General features: G+C 33.0%; 1 protein-coding gene across 1 annotated transcript in view; it reads right to left on the bottom strand.

Moving 5' to 3' along the window:
* garz (Sec7 domain-containing protein garz) overlaps positions 1-27948 on the bottom strand; it is a 170712-nt gene that overhangs the window by 65054 nt on the left and 77710 nt on the right. The window contains exons 16-20 of the mRNA XM_067285351.1: positions 22151-22276; positions 21977-22059; positions 18240-18303; positions 9383-9652; positions 2483-2659 (exon numbers count right to left, since the gene is read on the bottom strand). Of these exons, the coding sequence (XP_067141452.1) occupies positions 2483-2659; positions 9383-9652; positions 18240-18303; positions 21977-22059; positions 22151-22276 (720 nt within the window). The remainder of the gene's footprint in view (positions 1-2482; positions 2660-9382; positions 9653-18239; positions 18304-21976; positions 22060-22150; positions 22277-27948) is intronic.

Below are 27948 nucleotides of genomic sequence, written 5' to 3' on the forward strand. Positions count from 1 at the left end.
TTCTCACAAAAAGTACAGTGGTGCTCAAGGTGTCAACAGCCACCATAATTTCTTACAGAAAGAAGATATGTTTTTAAACAATCATTAATATACATTTCAGTGCTAATATTTCCTTTTGCCATAAACCACAAACTTTTCAATACACACTGGTAAACTGCTTACTGTACTAGATATTTCAAACTAAACTTTTTGATGTCAATCAATGCTTGAGATTCTGGAAAAATTTCTCTTTCAAACACTGTATAATAGCAAGACTGCAAGTGTTGAGAGGTCAGCCTTCATATACGTTATGTTGTCCAAAACTAAACAAGAATTCTTCTTGATTATTAAAAAATATAATTTTTTAGCTCTAATTTTGTTTTTTTATTCACTTTAAATATTTTTTGTTTTTTATAAGATCTCACACTTGAAGGCTGCTTAACCCATTGAACCATTGTTTGATTACTTTCACATTTTTTTACAAAATCTCTCACTAACGTACTGCAATTTTCGGAAATGGCCTTGATTATCTTCTGGTTAAGTTGTGAGCAGCAAGTACTAAATTTTCCATTAGAAGCTGGCCTTCAAGAAATAGACATCTTAATATTTAACACTCCATCCACCATACATTCTAAACATGAGAGTTCTTGACACACTTGAGGAAGTTCAATGATGGAACCAGTCCCAGTCAGTAAATAGATAATATTCTCGCCAGGTCATACATAGCCTTTCTATCAATTTTAAAGACAAAAAATTACTCTCAAAAGCATGGCAGGCTATGTATGACCTGGGGCTATAACAGCCGATGCATGCGCACATTTCTTAATAAATTCAAAAATAAAAACATTCGAAATTAGAATACATTGCAGCTAAAGGGAACACCAATCACCAGAAATATGTTTTTTAGAACTCTGCCTGAAGAAGGTCCTAGGGTGGACCGAAAACATTTGTGTTATGTTCCCAAATAACTGCAAAGCACAATAAGGTTGGTGTGTTGTATTTATAATTGATGCTTTTAGTGGATTGTTTTTATAAAATATGTATTTAATTCAATAATTGTTGTAACTTAAAAATTTACAGTTTCTTAAAAAGATTCAGTTTAATTTAACTTAGTATATTTACATAATTGACAGGACTATGTCTTGTTTATAAAATCACAGTGCCATTACGGGTACACACCTTAGAAATATTGAGATAAGGGGGATATGTCAGGAGTTGCAATTTGGCACAGAGTATTAGGTGCCCAAATCATGACCACATAAAAAAAAAAAAAAAATTAGACTTGTAGGTACTCAAGGAACCGAGAACAGAGTCAAAATAAAATACAAAATGGCAACATCTTTCTACAGACAGGCAAGAGTGCAAGATTTGCGCATGTGTATATCGTTGGGAAGTTGGAAATGCGAATGTTGCAAAATTTTGACAAATGAATCTTTGAAAAAAACCCATTTGCCTGTCCCATGTTATTTTCGACATATCTCTGGTCGCAACCTGCTGACCTTGACTGATTGACCCGAGATATCTCGTTTCAGCATCGGAACTTTTTAAAACTAGATGCTGCTAGTCATTATAATTATATATTAAAAGTAACTTCCGAAATATAATTTTTTTTGTTTTTACATTTATTAATATATTTATTTTGTTTGTGCAAAATAAAAAAAATAATTTCGGACAATACAATAGCCATGATTATTTTTTCAAAAATGGGAAATTTTTGTTAGGCATCAACAAAAATTCAACCTGGGGCAACATTCAATGAACAGAAATTTCATCATTGGATAGATTAATTTCACCAAAAATGCCTTGTAGATGAGCTCGTGGTCATTGTCGAGGCTGGTGAAGTTTGAACAATGGCATTAAGCCCAGAGTCTCTGACACAGTCTTGTCCTAAAAATTGGCCTTGCCATTTTACTTGTTTTTACCATATTTATATCTTTTTAAAATAATCATTAAATATGCATATATATATAAATAGTCCATAAATCAAATTTTTAAGTAAAGCCAAATGATCTGTCATATTATTGGGCTATAATAAGGCTAATTTAATAATTAGACATAAAGTAATTTGACTAGCGGTAGATGTAAAGTCATCTCCAGTTGGCACTGTGAGTGACCATTATTATTATATCTAAATTAATAGCTCTAGAAGTAAAGATCTGACAGACATCTGGATAGGACAATTGGCAAAGCATCTGCATCAGCAGGAGTTGCAGGTTTGAGTCCAACTTTAGACTCAACTCCAAATATTTTTCCAGAAATTCTAAATTAGAATAAATTTATTATAATTATTAAAATTATCAAGAGATGGCAGCCTAACTGCCTACTTCTATTCAAATTATTTTACATCTAATTATTAAATTAGCTTCATTATAGCCCAATAATATGGCAGATTGTTTGACTTTAAAATATCCATAATTTTATTATACATTTTACATAAAAAACCATAATACTAAAATAAGTTTTTACTAACAAATAAAATAAATACAATATAAAAGACATTTACTTCCATCATTTCCACAGGCAATAATTTCATACGATATAACTGAAGAACACAATCTAACAAATTTTTCCATCCTTCTCTTAAAATGTCTCCATGACGATGAGCCAAATTAAATAAGGTTCGGCATGCCAGCAGTGCTTTACTATTACTTCCAAACACAATGGAGAAATGTTCTGAAGACTAAAAATAATAATCATTATTATATTTCTACACCAAAACAGTATTTTAATGATTATAAAATTGATAACAAAAGTATAGAAAATGTTTAGTATTTACTATAATTTATTACTAAAGATAATAATTCAAAAATTAAATAATTAACTAAATGATACGAAAGTTTGAAAATTACAAAAATAAACAATGAAATAAATATAAAAAAAATAGAAATAACAAAATAATACCAGTAATATCCAGCAAATAAAATTGCTGGATATTACTGGTATCTGCACCACTGGGACTTAGTTGGGAGCCCAGTACTCGACTACGTCTAGTGGTGCAGATCACAAGCCACTATTCATTCCATCAGAATTTAGAGACACTTATCTATTTAAAAAATTTTGTAACGACTGGAACAAGTAATAATCCAAGGGTTCCAGATATGGCAAATATGAAGGGTATGGTAATACATCTAATCGAAACTATAACTGTTTCTGACATGTTACCAAACTTGTGTGAGATCTGGCATTATCATGGTGAAACACTACACCTTTTCTATTGATTAATTCTGGCCATTTCTGTTTGATGGAATAACTCAATTTGTCTATTTGATGACAGTACATCTTTTAATCAATTGTGGAATTGTCTGGTAGAAGCTCAAAAAAAAAAAAAAAATTCCCCTAAAATCCCACCAAAGAGAGCATCTCTTTCTTTAAAAATATGTGGAACCCATATATCAAGTGTTGAAATGAAACCAAGTCGTTTCAAGTGATCATAAATGGTCCAATTCGACAAATTTATCTCTTAGCAATTTCTCGTGTTGTTATTCGGCGGCTTGCTTCAATCAATACCTTTATTTTGTCTTCATCAGCTTCAACTGGCCTTCCAGAATATGGTGCATCTTCAATATCGAAATTGCCAGAACGAAATTTTATGAATCAGTTTTGGCACTGTCATTCTGTCAATGACGTTACAATTTTTTTCTTTCTTGAACAAAATTTTTATTTTTTTGGTAATAAAAAAGCAAAATATTCTGAAAATGCTGTTTTGGATTTTCCATGTTTGATGGGACACAAAAAAAAAAAAAAAAAAAATTGCACAGATTCAAACAAAATTTTTTACAAATAAACCTTGAAATGTCAGCTGTCAAATTATATAATGACAATGTGGTTTAAAATACAACTAATTCCTCTGATGGTAAAAAAGAAATTACTTTCCAAACAACCCAATAATTGAAATTGTTTGCTTTTTGTTTTTATTTAGTAAAGTATGTTATTTGCTAAATATTACTGTTGTTGTTTTGTTATTTGTACTTAGTTAAATCCAGTTTCAAGTGTTGAATAAAAAAATTAAAATTGAATACAGATAAAAAAATGTTAAAATTATATTACGAAATATTATATAATTTTACAATTTTATTACGTAATATGAAATTCTTAAATATAGCGACAAAGTTTATTAATGTAACTAAGATAGTTTTGTTTAAAATAAACTCTTGATATTGAAATAATACATATGATACTCTTATGTAATACACCCAAATGCCAGCAATGAAGTTAAATATTTGCACTGTAGAATGAATGTTTTTGATGGTCATAAGCCCCCCATCTTTAGTTTCTAAAGTCTTCCAAACATAGAAAATTGCTTATAAAAAATATTTTAATTTCTAAAAATACACACTATATTTTTACACTAAAATAAAATTTAAATACACATTACATCACACTAAATTCTACAGTTTATTAAATATTTAACTTTACTACTGGAGTTTGGATGTATTACATAAGTTTATATGCTAGTCTTTTATAAACTTTTATAAAACACTTTTCTTCTAATATTCTAGTTACTATTTTTATGAAACACATTTTTCTTTTTGTCTAATGGTTCAAAAATTTTTTTTCCTAAACTGGAAATAACATAATACATTGCCACAGAAACAGTAAAAATTACATATACCAGTGCCCACCTTAGTAGATATAAAGCTTGAATATGATCCCGATGTGGCACGGATGGAAAAGCATGATGATCAGTGGCATAGCTAGGGGGTGCAGTAGGTGCGGTCCGCACCGGGCCCCTGGAAAGCGATAGGCCCATAGGGGCCCAAAATCACAAGAAAAAAAAGACCCAAAAAATTTTTCATGGCAATCAGAACAAAGCAAAATTTGGCATTTGGCTGCTCAACCTGCTGGGGCCCCTATTACACAAGAAAACCGGCAACTTAACTGTAATCTAGTTATACACTATATAAACCACTGCACAAAAATATTTTAGTCCATTTACATAAAACAAAAAAAATACCTAACGCATCATTCATCAAACGAAAGAAATTGAACATCTAAACGCAATGTTTTTAACGGAATAAATAAATTCAATAGCCGAAATTTACAGAAAAAAATTACTTGTTTTTGTTTGGATGTTCCCGATTACCATTACGAAAAAAGGACACTCCTGCCGAAAAATTTTTTCAGGGCCCACAAATCTGGTTCCTCACTGGGCCCAGAGAACCCTAGCTACGCCACTGATGATGATGTCTGTGTGGTTACTGGCCCTGAATTTTTAAAATGTTTATGGTTTTAATTAGATATTTTTTCATTGTTTATAAAAATTTTTGGAGTTTTGACAACAAAGAAAGGTTGACCATCAAAGGCTGTATTCTAGAACAGTGAAAATAAGTAAATGGTGACTATCTGACAGACTTAATAATTAAAGTTAAAATTGAAAACTATTCTATTAAGCATGAAGTTTCAAATCTTGATATGAAGGCATTCTAATTTTACTTTTCCGGGTGTTATGTATACATAACAAAGTATGGGAATTATGTCAAATTTGATCATCAGTGTTTCTTGCAAATCTCCATTTTTGTCAAAAAATCAAAAACATGGCAAAAAATTCTCTCGTGTGTGGTGTGCGCGTGTGCAGACATTTATTTAACTTAATATCTCAGGATATGCTAAAAATTAAGAAACAAAATTTGGGATGGTGGCTTGCATATGTGGGGCATTGATGGTATTAAATTTTGGTGATGAAAAGTTGAGAAGGTAAGGAGATAGAGGAGGTTATGTATCTCAAGAAAGTAGGACTTAATGAATATTTTATTTGTTATTAACATTTACAATCTTTTATAAAACCCACCCCTACCCTCAAAGTTAAACTTTTTGCTATTTTATAGTAATAAAAAATTTTATAACAAGGTGTGATAATAGATGGCACCAAACACAATTTTAATTTTGCTTAATAATAAAATAGTTTTTATAATAAAAAATCATAACAGCCATGAAAGTTACACAACTCTCATAGCTAGATTTTTTTATTATAGTTTTGTCTACAATTTTTAAATCTAAATTTTATCAAACAAAACTTTATTTGTCGTCTGAAATACAAACTGTTTCTTATTAAGGGACTTCGTAATAGAACCGTTCGAATAAAAATGTTTCTTAATTTCCTCTTTTTTCTTCAGGATTCCCACCAATGTTGTTTTTGAAAGGTTTTTTTGTTTTGCAAATTCGGCTTGCAAAGTTTTCTTATATTCAATATGATCAGATAACTCGAAACATTTTCACTTCTTGGGGTGTCGACTTATGAGGACTCGAGCTAGCCGATCATATCAGATATCAACTTATCTTAAAGAACATTGGTAACATCTTGGGATTGTTCACCCTTGTATGAAACATGTCGTCTACTATTCTTACTATGAGAATGTTTTCATTGGTAATTTTTCCAAAAACAGAGAAAACTGAAATAAGCTAAAAATAATGACATGCAAGTTGCTCGTTTTATGTGTAGAATATGCTATAATTATGTTTTGTTGAATTTCTAAATTCTGCAAAAACTACTTTTATTTAAAATAACAATTAATTCTTTAATGCTTCATTTTTTACAAGCATTTTAACTGATCTGTTTTGGTTTTTGGATTTATTATACCTCAAGTTTGATAAGACTTTCGTTTCTGTAATTTGTTTTTCTACTAATTAAATTAACATTAATTCAAACTAATTTTATTTTTTGTAATTAATAGCTATAGAAAGTTGAGTATTGACAAACAGAAAAGTTGATTTTCTTCTGAAAACTCTGATATTAAGTATTTCTTGTTTAATCCATAATCTATCAAAGCTTAACATGTTAACTGCCATCCGATATGCTGGCCGTCACATTAGTTAGGGCCTCACAGAGCCATCCAACTACTGGCCATCGCCCGACATCGCTATAACCAATGTAGTTTCACTAAAGGTTAAATTATCCTGGCTTCGTAAGACAACGTTTTACATCCTAGTGGTGGCCTCTCGCGGACGTCTATGAAGTTGGTTTCTGACTGCTGACCATCGAACCACCCCATGAGGCTCATGAAGGGGTTCGATGGTCGGCGGTCGAACCACTTCATCTAATAGTGTTGTTTTTTTATAGTGAATAGTTAAAAAAAGGAAAAAATATCAAAAACAAGTTTAATTATTCTCTTTTATTACATATAAAGTAAATAATATCTATAAAATTGGTCTGACCGCCAGCCGTCGTATGGCCTCATGAAGTGGTCCGACAGCCGACAGTCATAGTTTCTTTTTAATAAAAAGCTATTTTATATATTTGATAATGTTTTTTTTAATAGTGAATAGTTAAAAAAAAGAAAAAATATCAAAAACTAGTTTAATTATTCTCTTGTGTTACATATAAAGTAATTAATATTAAATATTAAATAGCCCATGGTCATATAGTCTCCGGTTTCAGGCCATACGACGGCCGGTTACTGTTGATATATTTTTTTTATCTTCACTCTACTGACTGTTATATAATGACCCTTCTATTTATATCATAATAAAATATTAAATATCAAATTTTCTCATTCTGGCCTGAAAAAACGGAAAATATCATATTACAGGTGGCAGTTAACGTGTTAAAGCTAACATTAATTATATATGAAAGACAACTAAATTTTTAGTAGTTATGAATAATATAGTTTTAAGAATAAATAAGACTATCATAAAATTTTTGAAGAATCATATATAATACTTAACTAAAATAGAATAAAAAATTTTAAAAGTATAATATTTAAATGCTCTTAATGATAAAGATTTACATATGATAGGTCCTAGATTTTTTAAAGCAGCTTCAAGTTATGCAGATTCATAGTTATGCACTTACAATATTTTGACTTCCAACTAACAATACCATCTATTAAGCATCAATTTAAACATCCATAACAGATAACGAAAACTAGAAAGAAAAAACTTATTTTTTCAAAACTCTCTTTTCGTGAACAAAATGTCTGGTTTTAATTATTCTTTGAAGTTTATATTTACATTCAAAATACATTGCATTTAAATACCATTAGAACTTGTATCATTTTTAAACTTCTGTGGAAATCTTTGAAAACGAAGTTAAGAATTTTTTGTATCATAATATTCAATGTGTCAAATACAGTAGAGCATTGATTATCCGACTTATCGGTTAACCGACTGCGTTCTAGTCGGCAAATTCAAATATCCGCTAGTGATGTGGCGCTACAATATTTGGTTATGTATTTTGGTTATGGTCTTGGCTACTTTAATATTATTTTCGTTAAATTTTTGCATGTTTTAGCTGGCAGCACTGGCTTGACCATGAAAGGGAAGCTAGTATTTAAACCAGGCCTAATACACTATACTAATAATGTATTTTTTCATACTTTTTGGTTATCCGACCAATCCCAGTCCCCAATTAAGTCGGATAATCGATGCTCTACTGTATTTAAAATATTAAAATTTAATCATTTTTCATCTGTATTAAATGTTTATTTAAAAATTTTTAGTTTAAAATCTTATTAGGAACAACACAACCACAGCTTTGTCTTTTGTATTTGAAAGAATGCTAAATGTAGATTTAAATTCAATCCATTTTTACTTTCCTAGCTCTGTTATATATAACAGAGGGAAAGTATGGCAATCAGTCAAAAAAAACAATCCCCAAAATTTTTAACTTTTGAACTAGGGGACTCTTGAAATGTTGAGAGATGCAAAAAAATCCAGGGCTTTTGTATGTATGAATGTTAGTGTGTTTGTGTGTAGGGCATGATTTTGTTCACCCTCTTTGGACTTAATTACTTGTGTGTGTTTTGTTGAAAATTTCTGAAATTTTGCAGGGAGGTTTGCGTATTAGAAGTATCAATGCTATTAAATTTTGGTGGTTAAAGATTAATAGCGTGGGAAGAAACAGAGAGGTCATGTGTCATATCTTGAGTAGTCTTGGACTTAATTATTTTACTTGTTATCAGCATTTACAATTTTTTTATAAAACCCATTCCTACCCTCAAAATTAAGCTTTTTTCCATTTTATAATAATTTAAAATATATAAAAATCTTTTTAAATAAAATATTGTAACAGATGTACCACACACACACACAGTTTTAAATGTTGCCGGGAAAGTTAAGCAAAATTGTTGCTGGAGTTTTTAAAAAGTACATTATGATGTAGCCTGACAACAGATGCATCTACAACCAAAAATGTTTGTCAATATTAAGTTTTCTTATGTTGTTTGCTTTATATCTAGTAGAATTCATTGACATCTTCATGAGTTACTTAATCCACTTTAACTAGATTTGTCATATCATTAAATTTTCTGTTAGTTTTAAAGGCATTGTTAATTAAGAAATAAATTATTTAGTAAATACATGCAATAAACCATGAAATTGCAGAAACTATTTTAACTTCTAATGTTTTCAGAATTATTTCTATAGTCAGAATACTAAAAATGTTCAAATTCTGTAAAATAATACTAACCTCAGAAGATAATAAAGTAGTAAATTTGCAAAGAGAAATGACCAGATTATCAAAAACATCACTCATTCCATAATGTGCAGAAATCATAGCACATTTTCGAAATCCTGAGATTGACTTTTGTATTATAGTAGCTTCAGTACTTTTGTCAAAAACATACGATAATGCTGCAACTGTGGGACCCCAAATAAGAGAGAATAAATCATGATCAAAAACTCCATCTGGAGTATGTATAAATGATCCTTCTTTTCCAGATCCTCTTCTTAGTAAAACCTGTATTGAAAAATAGTTTTCATTGAACAACAACAAACAATCAAGAGCTTAACATTTATTTCAATATAAGTTAAATATTAATTTTTGAACTATAATTAAATATATAATTAAAAAATACATTAATATTTCTATACAAATTAACAATGTTAACATAAAACGATGGACTTATAACTAAAATAAAAACATGAAACTGAAAAATATTTGATTCTACTTTTTAAGTGTAAATATAGAAATTTATGCTGATTTAAACCAAAAACATAATTTGAAGTAAAAATAATTCATGTACATTTTTATGCTTACTTTACTCCTTCTTAACAGCAATAAATACTTAAAAACATCCATAACAACTGTTACACTTGTAAAGTAAGTTACATCGAGAAACTGGAAACAATGTTTCTCCATCAGTTAGCCTGGATGAGCAGTGTGAGCAGTAATATGTCACAAATAAAAAATTATAAGTGATTATTGCCCTTATTGCCCACACTTGAGTTTTTTTGAGCTGTTTACATAGCATTACATAAAAAACAAGCATTTGGGCCATCAAAAAAATTTTTTTCTTAATTTTCAGATTTTGTTTTTTAAGTCTCCAAATTTTTTCAAAAATTTTTACCTGCACGAAAAAATTTTATTGCAATTTTAATCAACCTTTAATGACGCGCAATTAATGCTTAATTGTTTTTTAATGAGTTTTTGATATCAAATTATATTCATCGTTCTAAAGTTCTAGTCAACGGATTTTACTTCGGTAAAGTTATTTAAAGCTACTTTCTGATGTCAAAAATGGCATCCAATAGTTTTTTTAATTTTTTAATTAATAGATTTTATTATATGTTTAATTAGGTTGGGGGATGGAAAATATTTAGAAATATACAGCCAGCTAGTATTCACCCTACTTTAGACCGTTCATCCCCTCAGGTGTATATATAAATGTTCCGGGAAAGATGACACCAGCTGTTCTCAAGATCATCCAGTTGTAAACACACTGAGACAGCATTGTCAGATTTCGCAGAAAGGTGAGAAAGGAAAATAAACTTTGAAGCTTTCTGTTCAAAAATAATGCATCTAATTCGTTTTTTATTGTTTTAAGCATTTTAAATCATATTTTATGTTTAATTAAATTTATAAAAAATGAAATCAGAAAAACCGGGTTAATTAATTTAAAACCAGCCATCTTTGAGATTTTGTCCAGTTTTGACTGATGGAACAGTTTCCCTCAATCTTCAATAATCCTGGACAGGTCCAATCTTGTGCTCCAGTTCCAGAAGGTTCCAGAACAATGGCAGTACACAAACTGCTAGAGAGATATTCCAGAAAGTTCCAGAAAATTTTTTATTGGAGAAAATTGTGGAAAATTCCCCCGTTATTATAGCTAGTGAAAAGTGCCATCTAGTGGGGATGTCAAAAAATATTTCTTTTAGTATGAGCTTCAGGTAGTATACAATATACAGAGCAGATTTCTCAAACTTTTTCTCATGTGACTCAATATATTTGTTTGTAATCCAATTGTCAGTGTCAGTTATAAATATTTGAGTCAATTGTCAGTGACCCAAATATTTAGAATATAAAATTTTTAAAAAACATGGTAAACTGGAGTCACTGTACATTATATAACAAAATAAAATTATGCATTATTGATATAGGACATCCTTGTTAGTTTGAACTTGGATAGTTCAAAATCCCATTAGTTCATAACTGCACTATTTGTCCCAGCCAGGGATACAGAGATTTGCATGTTAAGGAATTCAGTCAGTTTGAAATACTGCTATTTCAAAATTTGAAGTGAAAATTCTGTCTGAACTGTAAAACAAGTGTTTTTATACAGGGGGTGATAAAACAAATGAAAAAACTGTGTAAATATACAAGATAAAAACAAGAGCTGGATTATATCAATTCTTTAGGGCATTGAATATAAAAGCATTGATCAAGAAATGCATGATAAAGAAAGAAAAGCAAACACAAGATGCATGAGAAGAATATACAGTGATGGAGTATGGAGCTCCCCTGGCTAAAATGTACAAGGAAGTATATCGAGCAACAAGAAAAAGAATAATCTTCAAAAGACATCAAACAGTTTATGGACTACTCTGGAATGACAAATAGTCCACTGACCCAACACATGTACTGGGGATTTACAAAATACCCCTAAAAAAAAGCAGAGTTAAGCAAAAATTACATTATATTAGAGCTACTATTAGATCACTAGCAGCAAGAATTAGAGTATAAAGACATCATCAATAAAGCTAACTCTAACAAAGACCCAACATATGTACTTGCTGATCCTACCTCTGTCTTGGTGGCATGGAACCAAGCTAAAATAATATAGAAAATTCACAAGAGGCAGATAAAACATTCCAAAGCTTGGTAAATCTATAAAGCAATTCATAGGGGGGGGGGCAAACAATCAATTTACAAAAGCTGCAATGAAATATTGGGAGATGGAGAGCATTACTAATATGATACAGCTAGATATAAAATTTAGTTATGCTTATTTATTGAGTTTTATTTTAGTTCTATATACAGGGTGCATAGGAAAGTCCCTTTAACCAGAAAATTCTTGTGAACGGAGAGAGCTACAGCTATGCAAGTGAGGTAACGGTATAGTAAAGCGACTATGCCTAACCTAATGCAAATGACAGCAGTGCCCCTAGTGGCAAAATTTGGAAGATAGGCAGTGCAAATCGAAAACAAAAACAGATAGAGCAAACTTTCCAATTAGAAAGTTTTAGAGCATCAATTAATTAGTACGAAACAACATCTGGTTCACACAGATAAGATAAATTGTCGTCTGTATACCCAAAAATGTCCGAAAGCGATGCACGCCATTTTGTGTAAACTTTTGAAAGGAATAGCCATAGGTATGAAGAAATACACACAATTTATTGCATAAAATACGTACTTACGTCAATACAGTTTGATAACATCACACAAAAAACAACGGAAAGGCAAACTGTCACACAGTGATAACAAGTTAATGTCGAGTGTGTTTGAAAAGTTTGCCACTGCTCACGATACAAACGTGTATTTGTGAGAGTAATTCTGCATGCACATTTCTCAGCATGGAAGGTGTCACACTATTGCAAGCATCTGTAATACGATGATGTAGATCCAGCAGACTTGTATGTGGAGTTGCATAAAAGATTTCTTCCTGTGGGCTTACATAAAAGAAATCGTTTTATGCAACTCCACATACAAGTCTGCTGGATCTACATCATCGTATTACAGATGCTTGCAATAGTGTGACACCTTCCATGCTGAGAAATGTGCATGCAGAATTACTCTCACAAATACACGTTTGTATCGTGAGCAGTGGCAAACTTTTCAAACACACTCGACATTAACTTGTTATCACTGTGTGACAGTTTGCCTTTCCGTTGTTTTTTGTGTGATGTTATCAAACTGTATTGACGTAAGTACGTATTTTATGCAATAAATTGTGTGTATTTCTTCATACCTATGGCTATTCCTTTCAAAAGTTTACACAAAATGGCGTGCATCGCTTTCGGACATTTTTGGGTATACAGACGACAATTTATCTTATCTGTGTGAACCAGATGTTGTTTCGTACTAATTAATTGATGCTCTAAAACTTTCTAATTGGAAAGTTTGCTCTATCTGTTTTTGTTTTCGATTTGCACTGCCTATCTTCCAAATTTTGCCACTAGGGGCACTGCTGTCATTTGCATTAGGTTAGGCATAGTCGCTTTACTATACCGTTACCTCACTTGCATAGCTGTAGCTCTCTCCGTTCGCAAGAATTTTCTGGTTAAAGGGACTTTCCTATGCACCCTGTATATATACCAGTTTATCCCAGGGAAATGCCAACATGCCAGTTTAAGTGAAGTTATCATCCCTCTTTAGAGAGCACATTAAAAAAAACAAAAGTTTTTATTCTAAAACTATGAAACTGTCAGCATTACATTATAATCTACAATTATACATTTAATTTCTTCATTTTCTCTTCTTTCTAACAATGTAAAATACTCGTAGAATTCCAAGTGTTTTTCTTTGTGTTTTTTATCGTTTGATTCAAAAACACAAAAATAAACATGTTAAATTTAAGAAACTCACTGTAAATTATCTCAGCTTATGTCCATTAACATCAGCTTTGTGTGAAATTTGACAGGAAAGAATAAATAGTCAGCGTAGCCCACACTTACATACTACTACTACTACTACTACTACTACTACTGTCAATAAGTCATTAATTGTTTTATCATCTCGTAAACAAAAACTCTCTTCCTGATTTTAAGTCATTCAAATTACAATGTTGTTATTTTTATTGTACTCGGAAGAATTTTTTTTTTAATGTTTAATTAACAACCAGTTTTGTTAGATCCAATTAATTTTATATTTTAATTGCAGTTTAACTGGATTGCTGGTAACCCTGGCTTTTCTGGCATGCCAGTCATTCCATGAAAAATACAATACTATATATATTTTATATATACAGTCGACTCCGCATAAGTCGACACCCCAAGCTGAAGTGGAAATGTGTCCAGTTATCCGACGTGACAACTAAAGCAAAGTTGGAAAAAAAACCACAAAACTACAATTAATAAAATACAGTAGTGCGTTATACAGTAGTATAGGCTTACAATACATTGTGTCCTCCATTTACAATTACTCCGTAGACGAAAAAACTGAAAAATTCATTTAGTGTTGTTTGTTTTGAGCACTTAACTGTCTCGACTTTCTTTTTCAACGATCACGAACGCTTTGAAAACATCATCGCAATTGTCAATCGTTGGCAAGTAACGTCTAAGGATTCATAATGCCTCTAGCGTGAGAAAGTACAAAATTGGATTCTACTGTGACGATGTAGATTGTATATTTTCTTTTTGTTTATCTGTTATTATTTTATACATAAAAATACATAAAATCTTAAGGCATTTTTATTAATATGTATATATATATTAATAATAATAATATATTATTATATTATTAAATATATTAATTATATATTAATAAATAAATCGACTTCCCCTCCTGAAAAAAAATGAGTTCGCACCACACATGCAGAGTGAATTCATTTTTTCAGGAGGGGGTGACAACTTATCGGAGTGTGGGACAGCAAAAGTATGTCGACTTATCCAGTAGTAATAAGTTAAATGGTGTTGAGTGAAACAGAGTTTTTTTAACATTAATGCCTATGTAAGTCAGTCGGGACCACAGAAAACTAACTACTTAACCGATGGTGTCAAGTTATCTGGGTGTCAACTTATGCAAACTCGACTATTTATTTTACTGCAAATTTGATAGTTATTGTATTTTTATATGAATAATAAACATTCAGCACATATTTTTGAATTTGTAAAATTATGTTCTAATGCATTCATTTTCAAAAGAAGTAAATAAAGTTTTAAAGGTAGCATTGTGAAATTAGTACTCTTACTTAACATGTTGTCAATACAAATCAACCTGTTTCAAACACCCTACTGAAGCAGTACTGTTTTAGTAAAATGTGTGAAACATGACAACTTTAATGATTATTGTAATTAGTCTAAATTATCTAACTAATATACACTTTATTTCTTATTACAGTTGAGTCCGCATAAGTCGACACCCCAAGAAGAAGTGAAAATGTGTTGAGTTATCCGATATGATGACTAAAGCAAAGTTGAAAAAACCATAATACTGTACTACAATTAAGAAAATAGAGTAGTGCAATATACCTCTCTAACCATTTATCACTGACACTAAAGTTGGTTTCTACTCCAAGTACCCCAGCAATTTCCATCGCCTTTTGTTTCAGTATCGGTCCTGAAACAAGGAGATTCGATGAACGAATTTGCTTTAGCCGACATACCAGAGCATCTTCGACGTCTTTCTACAGCAACTTTCTTTAACGTTTTCAAGACAGCCGCGACGAAAATCCAAGAAAATGTTTCTTAATTTCCTCTTTTTTCTTCAGGATTCCCACCAATGTTGTTTTTGAAAGGTTTTTTTTGTTTTGCAAATTTGGCTTGCAAAGTTTTCTTACATTCAAATTCAGAAACAAGTTTGTATTTTTCCTTCAGCCTAAGCATTGTTAGCTTTCAGACACTCATTTCTCACAGAAATGTGAAACACATGCAACAAATAATGTTTGACATGAGAAAATGCAAAGTCGGATTCTGCTGTGACGTTGATATAGATTGTTATATTTTCTTTTTATTTATCTGTTATTATTTTATATATAAAAATACATAAAATATTAGGGCATTTTTATTTATATATATATATAAATAAGTCGACGACTACCCTTATAAAAAAAATGAGTTTACACCGCACTATGCAGTGTGAACTCATTTTTTTCAGGAGGGGAGTCAACTTATCGAACATCTAAACGCATGTGTGACAGCAAAAGTATGTTGATTTATTCAGTGGTGATAAGTTAAATGGTGTCGAGTAAACCAGAGTTTAACATTAATCCCTATGTAAGTTGACTGGAACCACAGAAACTGACTACTTAACCAATGGTGTCGAGTTATACCTATGATGACTTATGCGGACTCAACTATATTTAATAATAAAGAATTTTTTATTTGTATTTTAATATTTATTCTATTTTGTGTTCTTTAAACAAACCTTGTTCCAATTGAAGTGTAAGCAATATTGATAAAAATGCTTCTTCCCAAAAATTTCAGGTTCATGTAATTTATTATGAGGCATGTGTGAAAATTAAAGATGCAAAAATTTTAATTTTGTTAATATTTATTTAGAATCTTTAACTGTGATTTACTTAAATTAGGCTTACCGTAATATTTTTTCTCAAACCGGGATAATTTTGAGAAAATACTCGCAACAGAAAATTAAGCCTACTAGGATAAGTATCTATGATTGAAAAAGCTAAATAAAGTAGTTGTTAACAAAAACGAGTTAAAAGCAATTTTTAATAACTGAAATAAACATATCTTATTATTAAGAAGTTATTAATATTTATCACTAGTGTGAACTTTTTAAAAAATTCTTTGTCACTTAAATTGGTATATTTAAAATACAACAATACATTTGAGGACGTTCCTATTGCTTGCCGTATGTTTCGCACATTTCAAGTGATTTTTAATGTTTAAATGCTCACCATAAGTTACTGAAAATTCTGAAAAGCACAGGTCATATTTTACTTGGTCAATACGATCACAGACTTTTTTCAATCATCAGTAAAAACATGGTTTCTTTTTGGCATTTTAGAGATTAAATTAATTTAATGCACAATACAAAATAATTGCAAATGCCAACCAGCAATTTGAACTCGACTAAGATATGACATGAGTAGCAATGACGTGGCTAGTGTAAGTTTCAATGTTGCCAACTCTAATTGAAACAAAATATCTAAAAAAAAATTAAATAAAAATATCGGGATCTCATAGGTTACATGCTATTATAAATTCTGTGAAAAAATATCTGAATGACAAAATAAAACATCTAAATTCATTAGGCCATATGCTATAAAATTTGGGGAAAACATCTAGACAACATTAACAATACTTAGATCTAGATACGAAATATTTAGATTGGCAATAGTGAGTGTAACAGAGGGGTAATTGCCAAATTGCCATTTTACCCGAGGCTGCACTATTTTTACTTGTATATTCGACACTTTTAAAATTTTACCAAATAACTGGGACAAAATGACAAACTGGCGAGGACGCTGGGACATTATCATCAAACCGGGGCAATCCCGGTCAAAACGAGACGTCTGGTAAGCCTAACTTAAATACATATATCTTAGAAGTTTATATAACCTCACACAAGTGATTATTTACATATATCTTTATTTTTCTATACAGTCACTACCATTGTCAGATTACTGGTCAAATTACATTGGGTAGCAACTTTTGCATCCCAAGTCATACTTTTTGGACAGGAAAGTTTGACAATAATAATCAGTGAAAGAATTCACAACATGGTTCAAAGGACTGGTGAGAAACTTCTATAATTCAGGGGATATAAAAGCAGTTTCCTAGACTTAGGAATTCAATTCAATACATATGCGATATTGCAATTGGTTGTAATTTTCATATTAGTTTAAATATTGCAATGTTACACATGTTTTGAGTTGTATATAGTGTTGTCATACTTGATGTTTCATGTTTGTTTTCATTTAAAGTATATTGCAATTTTATGTAACAGCCTGTTGATGGCCTTTAAAAAAAAGCTGAATACATTTGCTTATGACTGTTAGAGTTGATGTTGACTTAAGAAAACTTATAGTTTTGAGTTCTTTCTTATTTACACTTAATTGGTTATCTTTGAGAGGGTAATCTATATAATTTTTAGTGCCTAGATATCCTAGCCTTACTTATATAGTGCATATACACACTTTTCATCTAGAGAAAAGCTGAAAATTATTTTAAGAGTTAATGAATTAAAATTTCTATTCCAAACTCTTGTTTATTGAAATTTTTGTAGGATTTCATTAAATCATTTTATAAAAAAATTCACCATTGAAAAGTTGTAATAATCCATCTGTAGTACCAAATAACTAATAAATAATTTAATAGTCAATTAATTTGGCTTTAAGTAGGTTTTCATAAATTATTAAACCCTTAATATTGAATTTAAATATATCTATATAAGTAGAATTATTACATAAAATATATTTCACCTTCCATAAATAATTTTCTCGAACAAGACCACTTTGTTCTGCCGGCATCACTATCTCTTCATTCCTGTTCAAAATCAAAATGAATTTACAATATTTTCATATTTATTTGCATATAATTCATTATAATTTTAGTACTATATTTATTATAATAAACAGTGTGCTGTCTATAATGTTATTCGGCTTGCAACTGCACTGTTTACTAAAGGACATCTATTATTTCTATTCTTCATGAATTGGGTTCAGGTATAGGTATTTATATATTGAAGGGCATTTATACAACTTTTTTCATCTTTCAGCTGTGATATTTATTAGAGGACACGGTTTATTACAATAAATATGTTTATGCAAAAAAAGAAATTAAAACTGTTGATTGAATTATTTGAAAATTCTATAGCTGTTGTATTCGATATTTGCCTGATGACAGTAAGGCCACGACGCCACTAGCCGTAAAAGGGCCGTAAAACCCCTCGCCGTAAAAGCTTTTAATCACGTGACCATGATATTTTACGCCTGAACAGGTCGTAAAACCAACGTAAAAGCGAGTTGAACAGTGTTCAACTTTCGAAGTGAATACGACCGTAAACCGGTACCATCCACCAATCAGAAGTCAGTTAAATCTAGGTCATCGTGACACGGTGTGAAAATGGCAGAAAACGAGCTTTTGTGTACGTTCTCTCGTGGCTACTCTAGAAGATCTGGAAAAATTTATCGAAAACATCCGAAAGTATTCATGTATCTACGACAAGAGATATCCCGATTATAATAATGGATGCCTAAAACACGCGATATGAACGGCCAAAGGAAAATCCTTCAATTTAGAGGAGTATATAATAAAAAAGCTAAGCTTATAAATGCTGTATATTATCTTAATAATATAATAACAAAAGTCATTATATGAAAGTAAAGATATTACTTTTACTATATTTGTAATTATAGTATAGAGAAAACTCGTAGAATATAATTATTGTCTTTATATTGATATATCACGTATACACCGTAATAGTACTGTCGCCGTAAAAAGCTTCGCTAGCCAGACCTCCACCGCAATCCGAGCGCAAACAGGTCACGTGATTAAAAGCTTTTACGGTGAGGGGTTTTATGGCTGTTTTATGGCTAGTGGAGTCGCGGCCTAACATTATGCTACTGAAAGTACTAGCGAACATTCTCATACGCTGAAGTTGATATTGGTAACATCACAACACTTAAGTGTAGTTATTATATATTCCAAAGTTGGCATGAATTTTAATTTATTTTATTATGTTGGATAAAAGTTTCAGTTTGGATTGTCCTCTTGTCTGTTGCATCCCTTAGTTTGATTTTCCTTTCTGTAGGTGGGTAGTCATTATGTCATCCAGTCTACTGCTAAGATCGTCTATGGCTGCAGTTAAAATTTCCCAGTTCTCTTTAGATCTTTCTGATACTGGCTCATTTTCTTTTATATGCCTTATTATAACGTCGGAATGGGTGGTGAGATTTTCAATCATTTCTTTGCTTATTGCTGCCTGCAGAACCTCATCAAATGTTTTAAGCTCCCTCAATATGCCCTGTTGCCTAATTTTTATATCGATTCCATTCAAAAACTGACTCTAGGCCTCATATCTAACTTGCTACTCTGGATCCTCTGTATCATAGCTGTTTCTGCAGCGTCTGTTCCTACTTGGGCTATTTTGATTTCAGAGGTGAGGGTTTGAAGAGGGACGGCATATGTTTGGACGTCTTCATCTCTTTCTGTATGAAACTAGAAAATTTTTGCAGCCTAAATGTATAAGGCTCTTTCTCAAATCATTCATACATCAGGCGCTTAAAAGTGTTGAAATCTTCGACATCCTTTATACGTTTGTCTGTTTGGACAAACTCTCTTGCAATACTCGTGAGTTTCAATCATGCTATCACTAACTTCTGGGCCTTTGTCCAGGCTGCAATCTTAGCTATGTCCGACAGGGAATTGAAGAAATCACCAACATGGGAGCCATTTGGGTCACCGGAAAAGACAGGAAGTAGAGGAACTAATCCTCCAGTGGTTCGTACAGTTGCCCTTGGGTTTTCTTCCATCACTTAAGTATAACTTAACAGTACTGTTTAATCTTTACTCCTATCTCTTTCAAAAAGTGAAAAATTGGAAAAACCTCTCTAAAGTGGCCAACTGACACCACTATTGACAGAAGCCCCTAGATGTTGGCTTCCTAACCTCACTCCTGATACCACTTGTGAGAAGCCGAGGGTTTAGGGGGTAAAACCCTTTTTTCGGTGTCGAGGATGGAAAATCCTCGCCCAAGTGTCACTGGATGACAAAGGGGCGGATAAGTCAATAGGGTCCATTCTCCATAATAAGACAGGGTGACAGGTTAACAAACAATAAAAATTTAATAAAAATAACAAACTTACTGGAATTGGTATAATAAAATGAAAACAACACCTTTCTTTCAAAAATTTCAGCAACAAACTTTAATCATATAAAAACGTTTTCAACTGATTTCATCAGTCTTTTTGCATAGTCTACGCAATTGTGAAAATTCTTTCCGTTCTCATGATTTTGTAAATTTGAATTATTAGTTCATTCTTTTTATTTTTTGTTCGTTTAACTGAAGAAGACTGGTGAAATCAGTCGAAAACGTTTTTATATGATTAAAGTTTGTTGCTGGAATTTTTGAAAGAAAGGTGTTGTTTTCATTTTAAAAATTTAATAAACTAAATGAAGGACTACATTAACTCTATATACAACTACACTCAGGTCTTTGCTTGGAAAATACATCATTAGATCTCAACTTTATTAACTATCTTATATGCTAAAGACCAAGAGAGAGAGTATACAATTCTAAGTAAAATACCTCGTGATGATTACTCGATGTTTATGGATTCTATTCATGCGACATTATGGAGATGATCGTGGATCTAGCTGAGAATCTGTGGTCTGTAGGCCAGTGGGAAGCTGGCAGGCAGAGTTTTGTCTATGCTCCTAGAATGTCTGCACCCCAAGATTCAACTTGAAGCCCCTTTTTAAATGCATCCCATGTGAGAACAATCTCAGGTGACTTTGATTTAATGCATTCTAAGTTCAAGATGTATCATTACCTCAAACAGAGCAATCTGACTCTTTTTACCACATAAGGCAACAATGTCAAAATTCACAGACGTCGGCAATGAGGTGGTGGGACTCTTCTCACCTCATAATTTAATCCATTTGACAGTTTTCTATCATTAATAGTCTAAAGTTGTAACATAAGTCCAAACATCAAAACAACTGTTGACTTAGAAGGATATTTGATCGGTCTTATCTATCAGAGGTCGCCGGCAATGCCAGGTGGGGGAGAAAGGAAGTCGATTTTTCCTTCTTCTATATTAATTGCACATTAGTTTAATTAATCTAATTACTAAATTGCCCCCTCCAGAATCTCACAATTATATAAACAAAGCTTCACACATTTCTAAGAGTGTACAATAGAGATGATAAAATGGCTAATTGATGCATGATAAAATAACTTATATATTCAGATTTAACAGAAAAAATTTGGATATTAAATTCAAAACTGTTATTATTTAAATTATACTTCATTATTCCATTTATACGTATTTTTCAAAAGTGAGTTTTAAAAATAAAGTGTTCATCTATTTGAAAATTATTTGACATTATTATTGAAAAATAATTTTGTAGGCTTTTAACTTTTAAATAATTACATATATTCTATCATTTTTGTTATGAAAAATTAATATATCATCTAATAATCATAAGTACATACCTTATGGATACATATATTTCTTCCAGCATTTCTTCATCAAAATCTTGTCCTCCATTAACTCCTTTTAAATTTTTCTTGAATTCCTATGTATTAAAAATATAAATCTGATGTTATCATCAAATTTTTAAGTTAAATAAAAAACAAGTATTAAAAAATGAAACAACTTATAATTACCTCAACTGTCATAGGATTATTTTGTTTTTTAACATTATGATTGTGCTGATCTACATTCAACATAATAATGGCATATGCTAATGTAAAAGCTGCATCGTTATTATGAAAAGGTTCCGAATTGCTTTTCTGTAATAAGAAATTATGTAAAAAACAACCATGTTAGCACAAGAAAATGCAACAAATTCTCTAAAGCAGAAGTTTCCAACCTTTTATTGTGACATTTTAAAAATAAGAAGTGTCAATGTTTTCTATACTGATTTACAAAATAAGAATAAATTAAAAATAGGTATTAAGGATATTTTCTTTTATTAAATATAGTAACAAATCACAATATTTTTCAAATTTTTACTTATAAAGAATCACAGAGTTTTTGCATAAATGCATGTAATTAACAATAGTAATAAATAAAGTAAAAAAAAATAAAGAATTAATTAATTATGAATGAATGTTTTGTTGACATGGCTTCAACCTTTACAAAGAGAAATACGAAAACATGAAAAAAAATAGCAAGCATTATCTGAAGGACAATATAATATATTATAGTGAAGATGTATAGTGGAGATAGAGCCTGCTTTTTACTCCCAATTTTCATTTAAATTTGATTATTGTTGTTCTGGTTTTCCAGGTCATTCTTTGACTCATGTTTTACTTTTATCTTATAACTATGTTCTTCATAAATTACTGAAGTAATAAATTAAATACAAACAAAACTTTTTTTCCAGTAACAGAACTTCAACAAAAATTCCGAATGTTTTCAGCCTTCACCAAGGCCTGCCTCAGGTTTTTAACAAAACCAAATTCCATAGTCAAATGATAATACTCGAAAATTGATTTTTAAAAATTTTGAATATCTCATCATGTAAGGCAAATTTATAGGGTTGATTGACAAAAACTGTAGAAGTGCGATCATGTGATCCATACAAATTTTTAAGCCATACATTTTGTATAAGATGAAATTATTATGGGTTAACTTTGCTAAACTCTTTCATACATGTACTTCCATGCGGTTAGAAGTCCAAAATTGGTGCCAGAAATTACATGTGTGTGTACTGTGCTCCGTTTTCAATTGCGACAACTTTAGTTATTTTGTGGTTATGTTTGGTTATTATATATTGTTGGATAGCGAATCTGACAAGGAATCTACAAGTGTTTACTTTTTTAAAATCGAAGCAGCAGTTTTGAGTTACGAATGTCCGAACTTTTCGGCTTTGTTCAGGTCCCATCGGGCCTCCCTTGTGTTTCCGGTCTACTCTGTTGACGATGTTTTATAGCTATTACGTTCAGTAAAATGGTGTATAAACTTCGTTTGCCTAGCTTAAGCAGTCACGGAGAATTTTACGTATTTGTTCTTTACCGTTAACAAAGGCTTGTTGTCGCCACGTGGTTGCTCTGGCCGGTCGGCGGGTGTTTAGTCGTTCAGCGTCGGCTTCCTGGTGGTTTCCGGTCTCGTGTTTGCTGTTTCCTTTTCCAGGTGGGCGCACCTTGGTTGCTTTCCCTGTCTTTCTCCGTGCTGCAGTTTTTGTTTGGGTTGTTATTTTTGCGGCCAAGTGTTAAGCCAATCGGCATTTTCATAGCCGTTCGGCGGGTCGTTGTTTGTCGGGCACTTCTCTGTGTATTTTTATCTGCATCATCTCATAGTGTACGGCACAAGGTATTCTTTTGGGTTGCCACTGGTTTTTACCATTGACTTGTCTTAGTACTCTGTGACTTTTCGTAAGCCGATTGGCTTACCTTAGCTAAACGGCTCAAGTGAACTTTGGGCTCGTTCTGTGTCGCCCGTCAAATACTTTTAGTTCGGAATTCTCATCTGTGTTACTGTGCTGTGCCTCTCTACTGGTGTCAACATGGCAGACGGTGAAATATATGAAATATCCAACAATAGCTTCATGGAGGAGGACCTTATTACGTCCATAAATGAACAACTGGTGGTGATAATGAACAACATTCCGACAAATACTAATATCTCGGTAAAATCTAAGGAACGCGCCATTGTCAAACAGGCAGCCGTTAAGATGCATGCGGCTGCCAATCAAATATTTGGCATGGTTATAGAGCTACGTGAGAAAGTCAAAGTTCTTGCCAACCCAGGCCAACAACCCCTTCGAGAAACTTATGCAGCCATCATACAACGTAATCCAAGGCCTGTCAGTAGCACTACCAAGCTTATTGCATCAAAGTCAGCAGTGCTGGAAGGGATCAAAAACCCTAAAAATATAAACCACAAGGTTATTGTCTCGGCCATTATGAACCCAAATGATCCGACTCCTATCCCCGAGGAGACTCTTGACCTTCTCCAAACACACGTGGATCCGAAAAGACTGGGGGTCAAAATCAAATCCATTCGCCCCCTCCCAAGTGGGGACTTGAAAATACAGGTTCATGAGGATAAAGACCTGCAAACCTTGATAAACGCAGTGCAACCCCAGGAAGCTCTAACGGATAAGATCAAGCTAAAAGAAAAACATAAGAAAGTCCCAAAGGTTATTCTATATAACATACCAGTCAGCGTGAAGGAGGAAGACTTAATAAATGACATACATGACCAGAATACTCATCTGGCAGTAATCGCAACTCAGGAGGGGTTCAATGAAGGTACTACTGTGTCACATAGTTTCCGTCCTAAGAATGACTCCCAAGCGAGACATATCATACTGAACGTCAGGCCAGATATACAAAACGCCCTCATGCAAGACAGGAGAATATACCGTATTTTACGGACTATAAGACGCACTTTTTTCTTCGAAAAATTGCCTCCAAAATTCAGATGTGTCTTATACTCCGTAGCGTCTTATAGGTATTTTTTTTTAAAAATTGCTTAAAAATTAAGGTGCGTCTTATAGTCTGTAGCGTCTTATAGTCCATAAAATACAGTATCTTGGGTGGAGTTCTATCAGGATCGATGATTATCTAGATATTATTAGGTGTTATAACTGTGCTGGTTTTGGACACACGTCACACCGTTGTTCGGATAAGCAACACTACACACACTGTACCAAGAGGCATATGTTCAGCGAGTGCCCAAACCTCAGAAAGGTCCCAGTATGTACTAACTGTAAGAAGTATAATAAAACAGTCCCAGAAAATAAAGCCTTGCCGACAGACCATAATGCATTTGATAAAAGCTGTCAAATGTTACAGCACTATAAGGCGAATCAGGTCTGGATAACCCAGTACAAATAATTGACTCCGACTGTTCCACGATCAGTGCCTCAGTTCACCATAATACCATAATGGCTTATAACAAACAACAACGTCATGTCTTTAAGGACACACTCAACATCTTACAGATTAATTTACAAAGGTCAAAGGCGGCATCATCTGAAGCCCTTCAAATGGTCCACAACCTAAATGTGGATATACTTGCTATTCAAGAGCCATACATCTCTAACAACAAGGTGACCATGTTAGGTTCAAGTAGGGTGCTCACATTAGCAAACTCTAGCAGTGTAATTAAATCTGGCCTGGTAATATATAATAAGGACTTATTGGTTCATCTCATGGTCCAACACTCTACCCAATATTACACCACAATCAAAGTGGAAACTGATTAGCATAGTCTTTACATCATATCCTTTTAATGCTCCCCGGCCGAAGACCTTAGGAACGCCCTTGGAAGCTTGGTACGACCATGAACTGCCTACATGGTTATCCTGTGTTACTGATGGGGGATTTCAATGCCAAATCCCATCTTTGGCATAGTCCGATAGAAGATCTGAGAGGATACCTATTATGTGAGTTTATGGCTACATATGACCTCACCTCACTTAATGACAGCCCACTGCCAACCTTCTCTGCGAGCACAGGAGAAAGCTGGATAGATATTAGCCTGGGGAATCCCATCCTCAAACAGAAAGTGGACTGCAGTACTCTGGACACCACTTCAGCTAGTGATCACAACTATATCCTGACCTATATTAAGGGTGGTAAGGTAAGGAATACTTATAGAATAATTAATAGGACAAATTGGGACCATTTCAAACACTGTCTTACCAGCTTGTGGAGGCCTCTACCGCTCATAAACCTCAACTCTAAAGAGGATCTAGACAACACTATCCATGAGGCTCTGTACCTAACCACTAAGGTCACTGTTAAAAGAGTGGATGCCCCCTGGTGGGATGAAGACTTGAAGAGAAAGAGGAAAGGGGTAAAGAGGTGTAAACGCAAATTTAGGAAGGAAACTGACCCATACCTGAAAGAGCAGCGACGGCTGGAATACCTGGACTGCTACAAGCAATATAAACATCTTATTAACACAAGCAGGACTAGGTCATGGAAAAATTTTTGCACAAATAAGTGTGGGGACAACCCCTGGTCAGTCCCTTACTACACAGTACATAGCAAAAGTAAATCCAGCAGTGTACCCCCACCATAGCAAATGGGCAAGGTTCATTCACAACCTCCATTTACGACACCTGCAGCCATATCCTGGATGAGCTTTTTCCTCAAGATAACCCAATTCATGATACAGATCACCAGAAAGTAATCAGAGAAAGAGCCCTCAACTACTGCAATGACCACAACGACAGGCCATTCTCGGCAAATGAGATCCTGAGGGAGGTGAACAATATAAAAAGGAATAAAGTACCAGGGCCAGACTTTATTACATGGAAAATGGCTAAAGAAGCCTTTGAAGCCCTACCCACCACATTCCAAGTCATCCTTAATAAATGCCTGAATATTGGGCATTTTCCAACAAGCTGGAAACAAGCCTCTCTTATGCTGATCCCAAAAAACAAGAACAACATCCCACAAGCCCCGTCAGACTTTAGACCGATTTCCCTTCTGTCATTCCCGGGAAAGATTCTTGATGCTCTGGTCATTAATAGAATTAAAACTCACCTACACTACAAAGAATTCCTCCACCCACTACAATTTGGTTTTACCAAAGGGAAAAGCACCATTAGCACTCTAGATAACCTGGTTGACTACATTACCTCTGCCAAAAAAGAAAGTAAGCACACTCTTCTCGTGGCAGTGGACTTTAAAGGTGCATTTAACCACGCCTGGTGGCCAATGATCCTGCACCAACTGGGAGAGACCAACTGCCCTGGCAATATCTATAGAGTCACTCATAGTTACTTGAGCGACCGCAGTGCTACATACTATTACAGTGAAAAGCTGATTTACAACAGGACCATCAGTAGGGGGTGCCCGCAGGGATCCAAATCAGGACCTCTGCTGTGGAATATCCTATACAATGGGCTCCTAAAAATCCAGGAAGGCAAGCCCCACAACACAGTGGTACAGGGCTATGCGGACAACATCGTAATAATGATGTCCCACCCAAATCAACAGACACTGCAAGAAGACATGAGTAAACTCCTAATACAGGTACAAGACTGGAGCGACAAGGTTAACCTAAAAATAAATTACAAGAAATGCAACTGCATCCTTTTCCCTAAAGGGAATCCCCTGCAGAAACTACCGTCCGTGAAAATTAAAAATCATAAAATTCAGCACACCACAGCTCTCAATTATCTGGGTCTTACTATTGATCAAAAACTGTTGTGGAAGGAACATATCTTCCGTGTTTATGAGAAGGCTGCGAATGCTACTTATGCCCTTGCTGCCATTTCCAGGAATAAGTGGGGCTTGTGCTTTAAAGCCAGGCGGACCACTTATATAGCCGTCACTCAACAAATTGCAGCCTACGGCTGCAAAGTCTGGGGCCATAGGGTAAAAACTGCCCATATCAGCAAGAAACTTCTATCGCTTCAGAGGCTGGCTACCCTTTTTATTGCCTAGGCTTATAAGACGGCCCCCACCAATGGGCTGCTCACTATTTCTAACCTGATGCC

The sequence above is a fragment of the Centruroides vittatus genome, unplaced genomic scaffold, assembly GCF_030686945.1.
Source record: "Centruroides vittatus isolate TY-2023 unplaced genomic scaffold, ASM3068694v2 scaffold_2520, whole genome shotgun sequence".
Taxonomy (NCBI): Eukaryota; Metazoa; Arthropoda; class Arachnida; order Scorpiones; family Buthidae; genus Centruroides; species Centruroides vittatus.